Source organism: Ictidomys tridecemlineatus, chromosome 15 (assembly GCF_052094955.1).
Source record: "Ictidomys tridecemlineatus isolate mIctTri1 chromosome 15, mIctTri1.hap1, whole genome shotgun sequence".
In the NCBI taxonomy this organism is placed as follows: Eukaryota; Metazoa; Chordata; class Mammalia; order Rodentia; family Sciuridae; genus Ictidomys; species Ictidomys tridecemlineatus.
Window position 1 is genome coordinate 14,932,098 of NC_135491.1, and position 20,502 is coordinate 14,952,599.

The window sequence follows — 20,502 nt, forward strand, 5'->3', positions numbered from 1 at the left end:
AGCATTCCCACGGAAGAGTTGAGCCTGAGGTGGGGTCTCTGCCTGTATTTGTGACTCCCATCTCAGTGGCTGTACCAGCGCGTGGGCACACACGTGTGCTAAGCCCCTGGATGACAGAATGGACACATTCACAGCCTACACAGGTGCACGTCAATGCAGGTATGACTGCCAAGCCTCCCGACCACAGCCCTGACATTTCTCCAGGGTGATTCTGCAGCAGCTCCTGGGTCTAAAGATGCCTGTGGCTTGAAGATATTTTCAAGAAGTGAAAACAATAGGATTTGGCCCACGTCATACCCTACCTCCAAATTAATTCAAAATGGATCACAGATTGAAACCTCAGAGTCTAAATCATAGGGCTGGGGTTGCAGCTCAGGGGTAGAGCCTTTGCCTATCATGTGTGGGGTTCTGGGTTTGAATCTCCGCGCCACCTAAAAGTAAAAGCCCTTCAACAACGAGAACATATTAGACCAAACTTCCTGACAATGAAAAAGTTCAGAAAATGATCTTAGACCTTGGCTTAGGCGATGGTCTCTCGCAGGCTACACAAAACACACAGGAGAGCACAGAAACAAGAGATGGTCCCCGAGACCGTACAGAGCGGGGCTGTGTGCCAACCAGACGACTCGCACATCGCGAAGCCTGCACCCACAACGCAGAGGAACCCTCTGGACTGCGCAACAGAGACCACTCGCTCCAAAAGCATAAGCTCAGGTGAGGGTGGACGTCTCTCCAAGGAGACACACAGATGGCCAGGACAAAGCAGGACAGCAAGGGAGGTCTTCACGCCCCCAGGGCAGGCCATGGCAACAGCAGGACAGCCAAAGACGAGAGCAACCTCGCCACTGGCCAAGGGAGACCAGAAACTAGGCAGCAGGTCCCGGCAGGGGACTCGAACTCAGCCAGGAAAGGACTAAGGCACTGACGGGGCAACACTGGAGGGCAGCGTGGCAACCTTGCGCTCAGGGACTCAAGCTGTTCCTGAAGGATCCCAGGCCGTGAGTCGACGGAAACAAGACGTGCAGAACATGAAGATCCATCAACCCTGAAGCACGTCAGTGGGTCCCGGGGCATGGACTCGTGGGTAGGGTCTCCTCCTAGGTACCGCAAACCTTCCAGAATCAGAAGGTTGTCACGGCTGCCCACCCCTGAGCCTCTGCTAAGACCACTAGATTCACTCTTCAAAGCATGGGGTTTGGGGGTACATATTATACTTTGACCAAGCTGTTATCTGGTAACAGATCTGGGTCTTCATGCTCAAAAGAGGAGTGCCCAGGGAAACAGCAGAGAAAGAGCTGTCAGAAGTATGTGAACATCACTGGGCACGGTGATGCCCACTCCCCCGCCCCAGAATCCCAGCGACTAGGGAGGCTGAGGCAGGAGGACCTCGAATTCAAAGCCAGCCTCAGCAGCTTCTTGAGACCCTAACATCTGGGGGCATGGCTCTTGAGGTTAAGTGCCCCTGGGCTCATTCCCCACACCAAAAAAAAAAAAAAAAGGATCTGAAGTTGTGGGCACCAGAGAGCAAAGAACATGAGTCCTTATTTGATTAACAAGGCTTGAAGCAGAACAGAGAGCACACAGTTTCCAGGAGAGAGGCCAGGTGCTGGCCAAGAAACCCTCCCCGGGAAGTCCAGGTGACATGACCGGCCTCCAGGCCCGCCTGGTCACTATCCAGCTCCTCCTGCCTCCGCCCATCACCAGAGGTGAGCACTACCAGGCCTCTAACACCACAGTCTTCCCATCTTTAACCTCAGAATGAAATCATGTGGTCCACTCCTGGTTAGACTCTTTCCACCAATAATATTGGAGATTAGTCCAAAATGTTACCTGGGGTTGTAGACCAATCGCATGGGATAGGAGAATGCAACCAAAGGTTTCTTGTCCATTGAGGGAAATTTCCACTTTTCAGGCCTTAGGGGGTCCTGCCCTAAATGTTCCAGTGTCCCTCTCTCCCCAAACTGAGCCACCAACACCGGAAGCATTTCTCCTGGGTTACATTGTGCACCAGACTCTGCCAAAGCTGAACCGAGGTTTTGCAAAGTGCCTGTATATATTTAGAAACTTCCCTATCCTGGTCTCGATTTCTGGAGACCAGACCTTTGTACCCGAGGGACAGGAAAGGACAGAGATGCCCATGTTAAAGCAGCCCAGTCCTCTCTGGAATCCACCCCTGAGGCTAGCGGGCAGCACTCACAGCAGCTCCTGAAGGTTGCACAGCGGGTTGCTCAAGGCACTGCAGAGGAGCGAGACGTCATCTTGGGAGAGCTGGATGCAGGTCATGCTCAGGTGTTGCAGGTTTGGGTTACTGGTGAACACCTCAAAGAAAATCCCAGTCTCACAGCAAAGGGAAAAGTTACTTGTCCTGCAAAAGCAAAGGTGACTCTGGACGATTCTGATCCACCCATCTCGGGCAGCACAGCGTGAACGCCTGCCTGTGGTCACTCCTGCGCCATAAATGACCCACTGGCCACTTCCACGACCCAATGGCCTGGGTGGGTTTACCCCCAAAGGCCACGTTTGGAGATGGTGTGGTTGGCAGAACTAGAGGAAGCCATGGGGTCTTCGTTTCTTCTAGAGGAAGCAGAGCCCAGGGGGCCTCTGGGACCCACAATGCACGCACAGGCCGACCACCAAGGGAGAGCTTCCCGGGCAGCAGGGCGCTGGGCTGAGACACCTCCCTGGGGTCCAGCCTCTACCTCAGGCTGGCAGGGAGGTCAGCAGTCTCCATGCCCCAGGCCCATCTTCAACTCACTCGAGGCTCTGCACGCGGCATGTGGGCTGGCTCAGCTGACAACACAGGGATACCAGCGCCCACTTGCCGAGGATGCTGTCTTCCACCCGGAGTTTCTGGAGGTGCACATTGGCAGTGAGCACACAGCAGAACTGCTGCCACCGGAGGAGAGTACGACTCGACCTGCAACAGGAGAGACGAAAGGTTCTCCAAAGAGGTCACCTCAAGGCAGTCACAGCCTCTGAGCACAGTGTCACCTGCTTGGACTCCCAAGAAGAGGAGAGCTGACCTCGTTCTCCCCCTGTGGTCACTTCTCGGCCAGGACCCTTGGCCACGCTGCAGCCTTTCGGGCCTGTACTGCCCAAGGGACGTGCTTCTGACACCAGTGGGCAGGGCCAGGGATGCCTCTGAGCATCCTCCAGCTCAGGACAGCCCCACAGCAAGGCCATAGCCCACCCAGGCCACCTAGGTCCTGGGGTTGGAGACCCTCCCTTGTTACCAGTGGAGGCAGTCTAGAGGAAAGATGAGGCAGGAGGCCAGAGCCAGCCTCCAGCCAGATCTCCTGGCCTCCAACTTGGCCCTTGCCCCATCCTGACCACACCAGCTCGGTGGGCTGACTTGACCTGTGTGTCCCGTTTCCTCCCTGCAGCACCACAGTAGGAGGATCCACCTGGTGGGCTGTCCGAGTCAACCAAGAGTTTCAGAATACAACAGCACTAGCCTGCAGCTGGGAGGAAATGGATCTGGAGAGTTGTCCCAGGGGAGTGACCCAAGGGTGAACCCCGCCGAGGGCCTGGAAGGGAAGGGAAGGGAACGCGTCGCAGGGACCGTCACCTTCCTCCCTCAGTACAGTCATTATTGCTGCTTTGGTGAGGAGATCCATGCAGCTAGGAAAGGCCAGGCTCAGGGACGAGGCCACGGGCTCCCTACGAGAGCTGCACTGCACTGAATGAGCACACGCACCTCACCCATGAGCACCATGGAAGACTAGGGAGAAGGGACCCAGGGGCTGGGGCTCAGCAGTGGAGCACTGCCCTGCACCTGGGAGGCTCAGGGCTCGATGCTCAGCACCAAGTCAAAATGAGATTAGGAAAGCTACTGTGAACATCTACAAGTAAAAACATTTTCTAAATACTTTCAATTGTACTTGGACACAAAAATAAATCTTTTAATTTATGTATCTATGAGGTGCTAGGTGAGCACTCTACCGCTGAACCACAACGCCAGCCCCAAGTAAAAATGTTTTTAATTAAAAACAAACAGTAAAATATAAGACGAGTCAAGACTACTGGACAGGAAAGGCAGGCAGTGAACCCAATCCACGTGAAATGCCCCGTCACCAACACCCTGTGTGCACACGGACAGATTCTGAAAAAGGATGGAAAGAAAGTGTCTGCAGGGACTCACATGGGGTCTGGTCCCCTCTCTTCCAGAAAGGTATCTGGGACTGACAGAGTCACCTCTCTCAACCAGGAGCCGTATTTTAGGCAGTAGGCAGCAACCGCCAAGTCTGGCCCCTCCCGAAGGGGGAAGTGGGCCTCGCGGAGGCTGTCCATCACGTGGCTGGCAAAGAGGTCACTCTGCATCTCGAACAGGGCATAGAAGAGCAGCAGGAACTCCACCTTGTTCTTAGGATCTTTGCACTCCACCAAGTTCTTCAGACATCCCAGGAGCTGGGGCGCCAACTCCCGCGACCTCTGCATCCCAAGAAGGGCGTCCAGCCTCTGCTGCTCACTTTCATGTACGAGGCCAAACAGGAAGCAGCCCACGAACACCCGGCTGGCTCCGTCTTTCCTGAAGTACGTGAGCAGCAGTGCCTCTATGGGCCTCACGGCCCGGCTGGGGTGGTCGCGGGGGCTGTCCAGCAGGTAGAACATGGCCGCACAGAACTCCTGCATGCACGCGTGGATGAAGCAGTAGGAGCCCCGACTCGCTGTACTTCCGGAAGAGCCTGAGGTCCACCAAGGTGGGGGTGTCAGTGTCTGCTATCCCGTTCCTCCTGAGCTCCTCTTCGCCAAACACCCACGTGTCGGCTCACATGCCCTCCGCGGCCAGGGAACACAGCGCCTTCAGCAGGCCTTGGCCCTGCTGGCTGGGACGAGTAGCGCCCCTGGGTGTGAACGCTTGAAACATGAAAGAGAGGAACACAGAGGTGGACCTGCAGCAGGTGGCTGCCAGGTCCCTCCGGCACTGCATCTCCTGCTTCATAGATGTGCACACCAACCAGCAGAGGAGGGGGACGTGGCACATGGTGAAGAGATGCTCATTGTTTTGCACCAAGCTCAAGGCTGCCATGGCTCGGCCCCCGTCTCCAAAGGAGCAGCAGAAAAACTGCTTCACATGGCTGTCCTGGCAGCATTTGAGCTCTTGCATGTTTGGGTGGTCCAGTTTGTTCTCCAGACCTTCTGGGCGCCCGGGTATGGCAGCCAGGAGCAGGGCCGACTCTGGGAGAATCTTCCTCCTCCGCAGGCTGCTCAGCACCGTCTTCACTGAACGCTCCTCCCTCCAGTCACGGCCCAGCTCCGACTCGGGCTCTGTCAGGGTGCACTGCAGCTCCTCTAAGCTGTCGATGATGAACAGGATCCTCTCCGGTTGGGCCACGATGTCCGCCAAGGGGACAGAGTCATCGGGCCTTTCTCTGGAGATGAGCCCGGCCAGGCTGGTCGCCGTCAGCTGCTTCAGTTCTCGGCAGCATAAGTAGAAAATGAAAGAGAATTTGTCCCGATAGAGGGTACCATCTGACCAGGCCAGCATCAGCTTCATCAGGAACCTCGTTTTCCCTATTCTTGGTATTCCAAGGAGGACGACCGTGTGACGCCTCCTGGGTACCCTTGGAGTGAAATACTCTTCCAGACTTTCATGGTCTTCATGGGTCAATGTCTGGTCAAAGCAGCCAGGGATCTCAGAGAAGGAGTCCCTGGACCACATGCTGACGAACTTCTTCTGTATGTGAGCTCGATAGCCACTTTCTGGTCAGAGAGGGCAAGAGAAAAAACACAGCACATCAGAGTTTAACCCGCACACAACCTGAAGGCTTGAACCCGAATCTCCCATATGGGAAGCAATGGCCTCAGGGCCTGCAGGCTGTGGCCACAGCCTAAACCACCAACCAGACAGCCCCCTGGGTCAAAGGCCTGCCAGGCCAGCTACACACACACACACACACACACACACACACACACACACACCTGTTCATCTCTGCCAGGAGAGCAAGGAACTGCAAAGCCCTGCTGGCTTCCAAGTGAAGAGAGTGGCATGCACGTCAAACCAGGGAGGGGCCTCCCCATGCGGAAGCAGGAGCTCTGTGTGGGGACAGGACCCTGCCTGGGGGCTGTGGTGCTGCCCAACAAGGGTTAGCACGGGAGGAAGGCTTGGCCTGCCCGCTGTGTCTAAGAGACTGGCACAGCCTTCGTCTCCCTGGAGGGAGCCCGGTGCACTAGATGTGACAAGGCCCCTAGGATTCACCCCAACTCCATCCTGGTGAGCCTTCTTGTCCTTTGGAGGGCAGAAGACTAGAAGTATCCAATCAAAAGCCAAACAACAAAAGGGCTCAGCCTTCTAGAATCCCTTCAGGCTGAGCTGAGGCTGGGTCCTGCTCTGCAGTTGCCACAGGCTCTGGTGACATGGGAAGGTCGGGGTGCCGAGTGACATCAGAGGGGACCCTGTCACTCAGGTGGTAGACAGGTGAGGTTGAAAGGGCACAGAGGGCCCTCAGGAATGCGGGAAGTGCACGAATGAATGCCAAGGAATTTAGCAGGGATGGCTGGGCCAGCTCTCAGGTTAGGAAGTGGGAAATCCAAACAACTCCGCAGAGGAAAGCAGCCAAGGCCCAAGGGCGCAGAGGGACCAAGGCCTGGGAAGGAGCAAGGTTGCTCCCTGAAGGACCAAGGTCGGGGAAGGACCAAATTCTGGGAAGGACCAAGGTCACTTGTGGAAGGACCAAGGTCCTCGCTGAAGGACCAAGGTCACAGAAGGAGAGAGCCCTATCCTGAGGGCACAGTGGGGGTCCTGGGGGAGGTGGGGAGACCACCCGGGGCGGAAACCACTATTAAACAGGCAGAGCCGGAAAGCTGGAGCTGAGGAAGGCGGCTGGCCAGAGAGGCCAGGACCGCGGGGACGCCCACGCAGGACCAGCGTGAAGAGCACCATTGGGCACCTCGCAGCAACTCTAGAAAGACCCCACCCGCCCTAGCAGCACCTCCTGCCTGGGACACCCGGCAGAGACTCCAGACCGACCAGGCGCAGGACCAGGCGCAGCACCACCGTGAGTCTCCGGGGCTGCGCAGCCCAGAGGTCACAGCTGCCCTGCCTGCTGAAATGATGCACCCCCAGGGCATCCACTGAAGTCCGCTGGGCACCCGCATCTCAGGGCCCTTCCAAAGCGCCCGAGGGTACCATCTGACCAGGCCAGCGTCCACTTCATCAGGAGCCTCGTTTTCCCCATTCTTGGTATTCCAAGGAGGACGATGGAGGTAACCTCGGCTCCAGGTGCCAGAGGCAGCGGCTGTCAACTGCTACAGTCTGCGCCCAGTCACAGCCCTCTCCATGGGCCCCGGGGAGCTCGGGCCCTTGGTCCTTCAGCCGTGGGTGGGGTTCTGGTGACAATGCCCACCTGCCCTCACTGCCCGTGAGGGCCAAGCTGGGGATGAGGTCACTCCCCCAGCCTGGGCAGCTCTCCCCACGGCGACTCCCCCTGGAGCCCCTGTGCCCCAGCCCCCTGCGCTCTCCCAAGGAGCCCACCACTCACCTGCGCTCTCTCTCGTGGCCTTATCATAGAGGTCCTTCCTGTGGATCTTGGGGAAGATACAGAGGGCCAAGTCCCACGCTAGCACTTCCCCATAGTGCTTGGTCATCAAGCTCGCCAGTTCATGGGGAATGGCCTTCCACACCTGCACCCAGGGAGTGGGCTGGAGGCCGCGTTGCACAGTCTCCTGCTGGAGCAGATCCTTAAACTTCATGAACTCCTTCTTCTCGAGTTCATCCAAGTACCACATGAGGCGGAAGTCAGAAAAGAAAGACGCTGCCATCTCGTCCAGGCCGGAGAGGAAGATGCTCAGAGACAGGGACCAGGAAGGACAATCAGACAACCTGAGGGAAACGTCAGGGTGGCCCCGAGTTACTCACAAGGAAAGGGCCTTGCACAGCTCGTGCTGGTCCTGGGTGAGGGCTGGGGATTCCTCCAACCGGCATCCTGTCCTCTCCTCACTGATGTGGGCCTGAAAGCAGTGGTGACCCGGACACCAACCTGCACTGGCCTCCGTGTCCACATGCATTGCCTGCAACCCAGCTCCGGCAGTGCCCGGAGGGAGCCCTACAGAGCCCCCAGGATTAGCATTAGGGAAGCTTCCCCGGGGCCGACAGACAGCCTTCTGGTACAACCAGCTGCCACAAAGACGGTGGCGGTCGCAGAAGGCATGGGCCTGCCCTTCCAGGCTGTGGGGGATGACCGGAGGATCTCCATGGGGGAGGATGCATGGAATAGTCCGGAGACGCAAGCGCAGCAACCCCTTTCACCTGCACCTTCAACACAGAAGCCGGCACAGACGCCCACAGAGGACGGTAATGGTCTCCTCAGTGACAAATGGAGGAGCCCTGCCCTCAAACACCCACCGCTGGCTTTTGTCAAGAGCTCCATGGAGAAGAGCAGTGCTCCGCAGAGGATGCTGTACAGCTGGAGGCCCCGGGTCAGAGATAAGCCTGGAGGGACCCCGGACCTCACCCAGAAACCAGCAAGTCTGTGAGAAGGGGCACGAGACCAGAACAGACGCTGGGGAGAAGCTAGGCGGTGGCATGTTACACAGACACATACAGGCTTCTAGCCCCCCCCCCCGAGTCTCCAGAGTCTTCCCCTGATCCCATGCAATAGCATATAGACTACAGCAGGTGTGTCCTCAGGCCTGGCTGTGACCCCCTGCAGAAGTCAGAGGTGGGCTTGTCACCCTCAGAACCACAGAGGGTGAACTGGTTTGGAAACAGGGCCATGGTAGATGTACCAACTTAAGGTGAGGTCATTCTGCAGTGTGGTGGGCCCCTAAGCCACACAGGTTGGCGTCTTTACTACAAGGTGCACATTCAGACACAGAAGGTGATGCAAAGACACAGCGAGGATGCCATTAGAAGCCCAAGAAGGTGAAGGTGTCAGTGGAGACAAGTGTGAGGATGACAATCAGAAACCTGCACATACATGAGGATCTTTTCAACAGCAGATTCACACCCTCATGAATTCTAGACGCTGTCAGAGAGAGAGAAGATGGCCCTTTAGGAAAACCCAGAGGCCTGAGGGAATGAGCAAAATTCCTTTTGGAGTGTGGTGAGGTATGGAACGGAATTGAAATTCATCACCGTGCCAGTGTGAAAACCTGAAGAGGAGAAATGAAATCAAAATCCATCAATGGGGTGGATTTAAACTATAAAGCTTCTTCTCAGTGAAAGAATGAGGTGAGAGAAAGCCTACATTTGGGAGCAAATTTTTGCCACATGCACAACAGATAGAGCACTAATCTCCAGGATACATAAAGAACTCAGAAATCTCAATACCCCAAACCCAATCAATGAATGGGCTAAGGAGCTGAACAGATGCTCCTGAGAAGAAGTATACATTTGATCAACAAATACATGAAAAAATATTCATCTCTAGTAATTAGAGAAATGCAAATCAAAACTACTCTAAGATTTCATCTCACTCCAGTCAGAATGGCAGCTATCAAGAATACAAACAACGGGCTGGGGATGTGGCTCAGGTGGTAGCGCGCTCGCCTGGCATGAGTGCGGCCCGGGTTCCATCCTCAGCACCACATACCAACAAAGATGTTGTGTCTGCCGAGAACTAAAAAATAAATATTAAAAAAAAAAATTCTCTCTCCTCTCTCACTCTCTCTTTAAAAAAAAAAAAAAAGAATACAAACAACAATAAATCAATAAGTGTTGGTGGTGATGTGGGGGAAGAGGTACACTCATACATTGCTGATGGGACTGCAAATTGGTGCAGCCAATCTGGAAAGCGGTATGGAGACTCCTTAGAAAACTTGGAATGGAACCATCATTTGACCCAGCTATCCCACTCCTCTGTCTATACCCCCCCCAAAGGACTTAAAATCAGCATAGAATAGTAACACACCCACAATGCTCATAGTACCACAGTTCACAATAGCTAAACTATGGAACCCACCTAGATGCCCTTCAGTAGATGAATGAATAAAGAAACTGTGGTATATAGACACAGTAGAATATTACTCAGCATTAAAAAGAATAACACGATGACATTTGCAGTTAAGTGGATGGAGTTGGAGAGTATATGCTAAGCTTAGTAAGTCAATCCCCAAAAAATGAAAGCCAAATGTTTTCTCTGATAAGTGGATGCTGATCATTGATGGGGGTGGGACACGGGGAGAACGGAGGAACTGTGATTGGGAAAAGGGAGGGAAGGGAGGGGACATGGGGCAGGAAAGGTGGTGGAATGAGATGGACATCATCACTCAGGTACATGTAGGACTGCACATGTGGTGGGACGCTACGTTGTGTACAACCAGAGAAATGAAAAGTCCTGCTGCAATTGTGTACAATGAATTAAAATGCATTCTGCTGTCATATATGCCTAATTAGAAGGAAGGAAGGAAGGAAGGAAGGAAGGAAGGAAGAGAAAGAAGACAGAAAAACCTGAAGAGGAATACCAGAATATCAAGGGCCCAGCATTCCTGTCTGGGAAGATGATCAAAGTAAACATCTGACAGGAATTTCCAGTAAACCCAAAACAGATGCTAGAATTCAGATATAACCAGAGAGGGCTTATCTGCCAAAGCAAATAGAAGGAAAAACTAAAATCCAGAAAACAGCCATCGAGGATGGAAACAGGGACATGGAACAGATGGAATAAATAGGAAACCAAAAAATGGCAGGTGGAATCTCTTAGTGCTCAATGCACAAAACAATGGTCTCCTTGGTCCAGGGAGACCGAGCTCTGAGCAGACAGAAACACACTTGCTTCAGGAGGCATCAGACAGCGACACCCCAGAGATGAAGAGGAAGCATGGAGATTCTGCCCTGAGCCACCCCTCACCCTCCGAGCTCCAGACCAGGAGCCCCCCATGAACACCAGCATGGATGCAGAGGCCAGGAGACCCCCGGGGCACAGGAGGGAAACCGTGCCTTTCCTGAGGACAGTCACGTGGCCCAGGCACGCCTGCTCTCAGGGCTGGCGGGAGGCCTAGGAGGTGCACAGGTATCCCAGGTCACTTCATGGACTGCACCAGGAACCAGCCTCACAAAGGAAACGGGGAGCCTGCAGACACGGCAGACCTTCCTCTGGGCACCGCTGCTTGAGCAGCTGCAGAACACATCAAGACAGAGGGCTCGTCCATCCGCCCTGAACTGACCCCAGGAGCAGGTTTCAACACCTGGCCACAAGGATGCTGTGGCTAATTCACGTCTGGAGTCAACTGTGGAATGAGGAGAAGGTGCTGTAAAGGTAAAATTTCCAAGCTGATTCTAAGCCGCAGAGCCTGAGTTAAAGTGTAAAGGACCAGGCTTGTAAACCTGCTTCTAAAACTGCAAAGCATGGGTTAAATTCCTGAGGCAGTTAGGACAAGGCCCCACTGGCCATTTAGTGGTTTATGGACTGGGGTCCTGTGCAACTCCTCACGTAAGCATTCAAGACCCTGTGCAGTTTGTCACGTAGATATTCAGGGTCCAAACCAATCAGTTTGAATGTGTACCCCACCTAGGAGCACCAATCACTCCTGCCCTGATTGTTCCCGCCAATGTATGTACTAATCCTGACTCAGGGTTGTTGTTCAATTTTCCCGCGCCTCATGATGATTTGTTCTGATGTATGCAAACCACCACCCCCCCCCCCCCCCCCCCGCCCTCTCCGAAATGTGTACTTAAGCTCCGCTTGAACTCTGCTCTGGGCTCTGGGCTGCTCTCCCTTCTTGAGTGAGCACGGAGCCCCAGCGCGCTGGAATGGATCCCCAATAAATATCCCCTTTTGCCAATTGCGTGGAGTCAGTCTCTTGGGTGGTCTCCCTCTCCGACGTATCGCCAGAACTTTACAGTGCCAGAGGCAAGGACTATGCTCTAAGGGTGTGGCCAAAGAAAATGGGGTACACAGTCCTGAACTGAAGTGACCTTTACTCTCATGCATCCACGGAACAGCCTGAGCCAGGTCAGGAAGCCACAGCGGCCTGCGGCAGGAGCTTGAAGTTCCAGGAGCAGATCATAGAACAAAGAACAAAGGAACATCAGGACAGAGGGCTCCCCAGTGACATTAAAAATGAGCTGGGCACGGTGGCCACGCCTGTTGTCCCCATAACCTGGGGGCTCAGGCAGCACGATTTCAAGTTGGAGGCCAGCCTCAGCCACATGGCAAGACATGGTCTCAAAATTTAAATAATACTAAAAAAACGGACTGGGACGTGGCTTAGTGAGCAAGTGCCCCTACACCCAACCCCCAGTCTTCAGAAACAAAGATACAAGACGCGAAGTCGGTCAACTCCATGAAGACAAAAAGGTGAGAAGCCCTAAGAGGTGGGATGAGAAAAAAGGCAGGTGCAACCCCCCAGGAAAGAAAGTGATCACCACACACCTGGATGGCGTCACAGCAGATGGCGGCCACCTCAGTCCAGCTGACGACTGTCAATGAATTCATAGAAATAACAAACTTCATCTTCTGTATCTGTGTGTCATGTTTTGAAAGCTATTTGTTTTAACATGTAAAAGAAATTCTACCTTCCAACAAGACTCTGGCTCAAACACCTTCCAGTCCACAGTTAAAGTCCCTTTATTTTTCCAGAAACACACATGCTCTCTCCGCCCTTTTAAACACACGCACACAGCACTCCCTTCAACTGAGGTGGAATACTGAAAACTAAAAAGTGCACTTGAGAATTCAATCAAATGTTAATTCTCTTGTGAAAACAATTTTTTTTTTAATTTAGTCAACCTAAGCATAAACTGTCTATGTAGGTGGGAGTGTATGAGTGAATTTCCCGACGTTGCTAGGCTGAGGTGATGGGTTGAACACTGATGACCAGACCATAGCACTGAAGCCAGACTTAAAATTAGGTCGTCAGTGTAGTTAGGTAAATCGGGTCTGATATCGAGTGAAATCTAAAATGGAGGCCATGCTGACAATGATTCCAGGAACCGCAGGACCACTCATGGAATGTTAATGAAGTCCCAGAAAGGCCCTAGGCCAAAGTCCACCCCCAAAGAAATGTTAATGGATCCCAGGAACAGCCCCCAACAGATTTGGAGATAGCCCATCCCAGAGAAGTGATAAGCCCATCCCAAAAAGTGATAATTAAGTCCTTCCTGCCCGTTTGCCCCACCTGTGTCCTAACCCTTCCCCCTTGCATTCCATCACCAAACCTATAAAAAGGTGAGACAACCGCACTTCCACGGATTCCACCTCTTGGGTCCCCTTCTTCCTCCGGGAGAAGTCTTTTCTGCTGTCCCTTAATAAACTTCTAATTTCTACTCTGACCTTGCCTCGGGGTGCTCTCTGATGTTATTCTTCAACATTGGGGAAGCAAGGACCCGTCACCGGCCAACAGCGGTAACATATTGGAGGTCCCAGACTGAGATTCTACACCTACACCAAGGTAAGCCCTTTCCACGCACCCCATGTCTGTTTGAGGTGCATCTCTCTCTCTCTCTTTCTGGAGGGTGAGGTGGGCACCCGACGGCTACTTAAATCCAATTAGTGCAGCCGCCAATCTTCAAGACTCTGGTGAGAGGTTTCCCGGCCTAGGCAGCTCTCAATCACCTGCTCAATACAGAGCAGGCATGTTGGGTTCTGCCAAAGCCGCTTCCAACTTTTCTGTCTGAGCCCGGAGAACAAAATTGGCATGAGTACACAGTATCCCGAATCCTGATCTGCCTCGGATGCGTGGAGGTGGAGGAAGGAGTTTGGAACAACTGCAGAATTCCGGTCTGGGCTACACTCAGACATATTCCTAAGGTTCCTTTCTCTTGAGCCCCCTCCCGACAGCCCTCAGGGGTATCTAGGGTGATCGGTAGATGAATGGCACCGAGGGAAAGCCCCAATCACATTTGCCTCCGTATGGGCTACACAACACTCCCAACCCCGCATGCATTCCTCCTGGATGCTCCCCTCCTTTCGCAGGTCAGAAATGTTAGCAATTCAGGTTGTAGGACTAAAAGAAAGGCCTGGGTTAATTAGTAAGATCTGCCCAGGTTCCCTAGGGAGCATAGGTAACTTTCACTAGTCTGTTTTACCACCCCAATGTTTAAAATGAGCTGTGTTCTTTAAGCTGCTAGAGAGGCGTTTTTAGAATCAACTCTGGTAATCTCTGATAGAAAGCCCTACCTTACAACCAGTAGATATCCCTTAGGCGATTCCTTTAGTCTACAGAGCAAAGACAAAAAAGAGTGCATGTTTTTCTTTTGCAATGGGTTTTTAGTGGCTGGGAGGATAAGCAGTAATGCCCTGAAGTCTGAATCCTCCCAGGGTCTCTGGCACAGGGCAAACTGAGACCCTAGCACTTTGCTAAAGGGGACCAGAAACCCCTTGGCAAAGCAAGGTGAGAGACGGGTTTTCTGGACCCTTTAGGAAGCTCAAGCTTAGGGAGACGTCCCTAATGAGAACGGTTTTCTCCCGCACAGCGCGGGCGCCTGAGTCCTGTTTTCTTCTCACTCAGACGGGAGCTTCTCTCTCTCCAGTACACCAGGTGCACCACTAGCCTGCGTATTGAAAAATTGGGATAGATTTGACCCTTAGACACTCAAGAAAAAGCCCCTAATTTTCTTGGCCTGGCCTCAATACAAACTCTCTGATGGAGAAACCTGGCCACCAGAGGGAAATATCAATTTTAATACAATTTTACAGTTTGATAAAATTTACAAAAAAGGGAAATGGTGTGAGTTGCCATATGTTCAGATTTTCTTTGCTCTAAGGGAAAATCCTAAATTATGAAAACAGTGTAAAGTAGACTTACCTATGATGTCTGCCATGAAGGGAAAAAATCTTGGGGACTCACTGAGGAAAAGAATCGGGAGGATGGTGAAGGCGATCCCCCACTCACTGTCTTGACAGGGTCACAGTGAGGATGAATGCTGGCAAAGCCACGCTGGTTGGTGGGCAACCGAAACCATGAGACCCTTTTTTATGTAATTGGGACTTTTCATTTTCATGCTCATGTTTCTGACAGGAGGCAGGAGTATGTTAAATGCCAAACAAATTAAATTTCAGATGGCTAGAACAGAACAGGTAGTTCATGCCTTGGAGGCTGTTCTACTACCCCTCAGCATATCAAGGACAAAGTAGAAGGCTGTTCTTCTATCTCAGTACATTGTGGACAAACCTGATAAGGGACAAGAATCATCCTCTGAAAGGTCATGAGAATTTTAGGCACCACATTGATTATATCAACTAGAACCCAAGCCCATATTTCCGGCCTCTTAGAAAACCTAATCAGTATGCTTATTTCACAAAGTTCACCACATGCAGTTTCATTTTTGATTAAGGAAAGTTATATTATACACTTAGGAAAGTTAAAACATATAAAGATGTATTCTTGTCTTTTTATAAACCCTTTCTTGCTTTACATAGGGATATATGATGAGCATAGTTAATATTGGTGGAACGTGGATTGATTTTTAGAACTTACTTTCTATTGAGAAAGATTATAAAGATGAGAACTAGTGCACCTTGACTGAGAAACAAAAACTCTTTGAGAAAGCAGCTCAACCAGTTTTATGAGAATAAATTTAGGAATTAATTAAAATAGCTTTATAAGACACAGTTTTAGAATAGTGTTAGAAATATTATTTTATTTAGATTCTTAAGTTTTTAGTTGTAAAGATTTCTGATATGTTTTAAGAATGATTCATAAACTTTAGGATGTTTTAAGTATAAGATTTAAAGGGACTTTTAGATGGGAATTTTAGATTAGAAATAAAGTACAAGTGTACTTTAGGCTAATGATTGGTTAGGAGACTTAGAGTCTGGTTACGTAGTTTGGCGTTAGTTAATAAGAAAATAACATATCTTGGGAAAAATAGTAAATCTTGGGAAAATCTGAAAAATGTAAATTATTTTACTAATGATTCTGAACTTTTAATAATTACATAACTGAAGGTCATATCCTGGAAAAATGTAAATTAATGTTACATTGTTTGTACCCCCAATCATGGTTAAGGAAATGTCATGTCTTGGCAAAGTTTTAAATTATATAATCAATGACGTATTTTGAATCTATAATGATGAGAAAAATTGTAATAAAAGATGACCCAGAGAAAGCTGCATGAGCTCTCTCTCTGGAGATTGCTCCAACGGAACGACTCCGGTCTCATCTTTTCGCCGACGCCACTCATCCTCCGGACTCCCTGGCCCTGCTAGGGCAGGACCCCGGCAGGAGGACCCACAAAATCTCCATTTGCTGGCCTCTCTGCATCTGCCCCAACAGGCAAACCAATTATAGAAACAAGGATACAAGACACAAAGTCGGTGAACTCCATGGAGACAAAAAGGTGAGAAGCCCTAAGAGGTGGGATGAGAAAAAAGGCAGGTGCAACCCCCCAGGAAAGAAAGTGATCACCACACACCTGGACGGCATCACAGCAGATGGCGGCCACCTCAAGCCAGTCCAGCTGACGACTGTGGTAAAACAATGAAATAACAGGACCCTCACCTCCGTCTGCACTTCAGAACCCACCCCACTTTTCCTCCTGGGTCTCAGCCTCCTCAGTGACTCACCAGCTGGAGCCAGGTGAACACAGGGTGGCCTGGCCGGGGACCCAGCTCAGAACAATGGGAAGTCGGCAGAGTTTCCTAAAAGCAGGTTGAACACGGCACTGCAGAGGGCCTCGTGGGCCAAAGCCCAAGACCCAGGCCAGGAGTGAAGACGCTGGTGGGTGAAGGGAAAGGCAGGACAAAGGGTGAGAAAGCAGACACCCCCAAGTGTGGAGGAAAGAGTGGACGAGGCCTGAGACTCACCACGCAGGGCTTTCTATTGGTCCTCGATGCCTGGCAGCTGCAACTGGAAGAAGAAGGCTCTGGGGCCCTTTGATTGGCGGTCGAGCTTCTCCCTTCCATTGGCCCAGGGTTCATAGTGGGGAAGAGACCCAGGGGATGCAGATTTGCTCACCTTGGAATTGGTCTAACCTGGCCCCTGGCAGCCTAAGGAGCATCAGCTCTTCCACAGCAAGGTTCTGATTGAAGCTAGTCCCCAGCCTCCCACAGGGCTGATTAGGGAGCCAGCATGGCTCTGGGTGCCTGACCCCTCCTTCCTCTGAGGGTTTGGTCCTATGTCTGCCGTCCATCTCTAGCATGTCCTAGGGCCAAGGAACATTGGCGACTCTTGATACACTCTTGGTACACCTGTTTTCACACAGAGTGTCTGATTGTGTGAGTTGGTTCTTTCTCTTACCAGGTTTTTGAGATTTGCAGAGAGTCTTTTGCTTCAGCTGCACTTCACTCAGTTTAATGCCTGCCCGTGTTTAGTGTGACTGTCACAACTTGATGACCCTGAGTGGTGAGGACTGGGCCATGTCTTGCTTTCAGCCAGTCTGAACAAGGAAGGCTCTTGACCGTCCTTGCACACCCCTGCTCACAAAACTGTTGTGTTCCCTGAGTGGATGGCTGGGTCATAGAGCAATGGCTGGTCCTGAGCTCAGTTCTTGGGTCCAGAGCAGAGACTGTTTTTAAAGACAGAAATCAAGACACAGCTTTGTAACTGGGGGCCCTGGCCCAGTGAAGGAGGGTTTAAATGGTCGTTTGAGGGCAGGAGGGTATTAGTCTCTGTCTGACTGCTTGGCATCTTTTATCTCTATCCAGGCGCTTCCAGAAGGGCACTGATTGAACCCACTTGGGGTCCCACATGAGTGAATCAGGCAGAGAATTTCAATCAACCATTGGGTTCCTGGATAAAGAGGGAAAAGTGACGTTCACTCCTTTCAATGTGACCTTTGAAGTATTTCTCTTTTACTATAAATTTCTGCCATCTCTGAACTTGCTTGGAATGCCTGCCCGTGCCTGGAACTCACCATGCCTGGCTTCCCCTGACCAGATACCACGCCCTCTGAAACCTCAGCTGTGCCTCAGAAATTCTGACGTTGGGTCCCAGTTCACTCCCTCAGTGCTGAACCCTGAGACCACTAACCTACTGCCTGCCTTTGGGTTATGCTTGTCAGAATCCTGCTCTCTGTAAGTTCTCAAGACACCCCCTTTGCGACTTGTAGTGCTGTAAAGCAGTGCTCCTAGAGAGCTGGGGGCTGTTCTCTAACCACAGGTTTCTGGAGAGATAGTCCCGGATGGTTGGAATCACAAGCTTGCTTTAATTTATTTTAAGTTGGAGTTGGGGGGCTTCCTAAATGAGGCTCATTATGGGAGGAACCTGCAGGGAGCTTGAGACAGACTCTAATTACCTTCAAACCAGCTTCACCTACCTGCAGCCTCCAGCTAACTATTAGAGTGGCAAGGTTTATTGAAGAGAGAGAGAGAGAGAGTGGACTTTTATTGGGGAACAAAACTCTGGGGAAAATCCCATCCAATGAAGATTAAGGGGGGCAGTCTCCCAAGGTCAGGGGCGAAGATTGGGTCTTTGGGGTACAAGTCCTGAGAAGGGTGGGGAAAGCTCTGGAACCAAGATGTGCCTAAGCGCCTCCCTCCCAGCCAGGGAGGTGACTCAAATCACGCGCCAGGATGGCCTCCCACAAGTAAAGAAGGAAGAATGGCGCCAGTCTCAAGCGGGAGACGCCCTTTGGGGGTTCCCAGCTCTTTTTACAGGAAACTTGGAAGCAGGGTTTGGTGACTATAATCCCTGACAGGAGCCTCCTGGTTTCTGAGGCTGAGGGCAGTTTACCAAGCTCTGTGACCTGGCTGGGGAGGGGCTGTCTGGGGCTGAGTGCTGTCAGGCCATGAGTTAAAGCCCAGAGTGCATTTCCCTTTGGTCTCCGTGTCTCAGACCACTTTTTGCTGAGGCTGGCTTTGAACTCGGATCCTCTTGCCTCAGCCTCTGGAGCCCCTGGGATTACAGGCGAGGGCCTGTAATCACTTCCTGTCCAAGGTGCTGCTGCCACCTTGCCAGCTGAGTCCCTGTGGCCCAGGGAAGGGCAGTGTCAATGGGGGGCGGCTGGGGATGGTCTCTGGGGCTTCTCTGATTTTCCTCCTTCTCCCAGGTCCATTGGCCAAGGATTGGTCTATTTTGATCCTCAGCAAGAAGCAGAGGGAGGAGCTGGAGGGGCACTTCCCTAAACACCAGTTTCTATCACTGGATCAACTGAAGCCCTCCAGCGACCACCTAGACCCTCAAAAGGTGGGGGTGAGACTCCACACCCCTACCTTGCCCTGGCAGGGGAGGGCCTGCCCTGTGGCTGGGCCACGTCCCACGCTCCCTCTGCAGAAGCCTGGGGCACACAGGGGCCCAAGCTACCCTGGGTCCTCCTGGGCTCTGGCTGGACCCCAAGCTCAGCTTCTGCCTTCTGTGCTGCACAACTTTGATCAGCCCAGACGGCTGCCCGGTGCCCTTCCAGGACCCAGACCCCAGCAACCTCTAAACCCGAGGAGCCCCTGGCAGAGTCCCCCCATCCCTGGGCTCTGGGTCCTCTCCCTCTGGGATTCTCCCCCTGGCCTTTCACCTCCAGAGCCCAAGGGCCCTCTCTGTTTTGGTTCTCTTTTTGCAGAGCTGGGACAGAACCCAGGGCCTTGGCACCCAGTGTCAGACCAGCTCCCCCCCACCAAGCTGGCCCCCCGCCCCTTATTGGATGACCCAGGGTGGCCTTGAGCGCACCATCCTGTTTCAGCCACCCAAATGTCTGGATTAGAGGCACATGTCCTGGGCCCAGCGCCCCCACCCACATGCACCTTCCCACCTGGGGCCCAGGCAGGTGTGAGAAGTCCCTCTACATCTTTCTGTTTTGCCTTGTCTCCCCAGGATTGGCTTCCGATGATGCAGCAGTGGATTAAATTCCGCCGCTCCTCCCAGCCCTCAGGCTCCTGCCTGGTGCAGTCAACCAGGACAAGCATGACCTGGCAACCCCGCTACTAGCCCGACTCATTTTGCACTTGTCCATCCACCGAAGGTGCCGGCTCCTGCAGCCCAAGAATCCCCCGAAGCTCCTGCATTCAGTGCCAGGCCCGAGAGTGCCCAGGAGAGTGAGCCTGCAGCAAAGCGTCCCAAGAGGCCCGGCATTTGAGTCACCGGGAGTGTGTCTGGGTCTCTGGGAGTGGAATGGGTGTTCCTGGGTGCACCTCCTTCCCTTCACACTTCCCCACACCCTGCCGGAGGTGAGGCTGTGACCACCTGCTGGCTTGTGTCCTAACCACGTTGTCCCTCATGAAGAAAGTCCCATAATAAAGGTTTTTCCCATTCGTGTTTGTTTTCACTTGTAGGATCTGGCTTTTGCAGTTACCTGTTGGAACCCTCTTGAGTGCTTTCTACCAGTGAGTACTCTAGGGATTTACTGGAAATCTCTAGAGGCTGACAGGACTGAGAAGCCTGGTTTTCAAGTGGACAATGTCCGCAGGCTGTTTCCGAGACCACATGGTCGGCTCACAGTGGCAGTCAGCAGTGGGGCTTTGGGAGGTGCTCGGCTTCCTCCTTTGGAAGTGCCCCAGTTTTTCTTTTGGGGTGGGCATTGAAGCCAGGGTGTTCTGTCACTAAGCTGCCTCCCCAGCCCTTATGTTTTTGACACAGAGTGTCCCCAAGTTAAATAGGACCTCTCTAAGTTGTGAGGCTGGCCTCAAAAGGTGTTCCCGCCTCAGCCTCCAGAGTCTCTGCCTGGCTGCTGTAGGGATTTTCCCTCCTGAT

The 20,502-nt window shown here is 52.4% G+C and overlaps 1 protein-coding gene and 1 long non-coding RNA gene across 2 annotated transcripts in view; one reads left to right on the plus strand and one right to left on the minus strand.

Moving 5' to 3' along the window:
- The window catches only part of LOC101972894 (NACHT, LRR and PYD domains-containing protein 4), a 23,303-nt gene extending 8,351 nt beyond the window's left edge, over window positions 1–14,952 (minus strand). The window contains 6 exon segments of the mRNA XM_078032111.1: window positions 2,198–2,365; window positions 2,756–2,917; window positions 4,142–4,660; window positions 4,662–5,703; window positions 7,482–7,822; window positions 14,689–14,952. Coding sequence (XP_077888237.1) covers window positions 2,198–2,365; window positions 2,756–2,917; window positions 4,142–4,660; window positions 4,662–5,703; window positions 7,482–7,761 — 2,171 coding nt within the window. The 5' untranslated portion in view covers window positions 7,762–7,822; window positions 14,689–14,952.
- Window positions 14,953–18,877: 3,925 nt separating this feature from the next.
- LOC144371052 (uncharacterized) lies at window positions 18,878–20,077 on the plus strand. The gene is made up of 2 exons (XR_013431211.1): window positions 18,878–19,008; window positions 19,627–20,077. It is a non-coding gene; the product is annotated as an uncharacterized LOC144371052 (long non-coding RNA).
- Window positions 20,078–20,502: the final 425 nt, after the last annotated feature.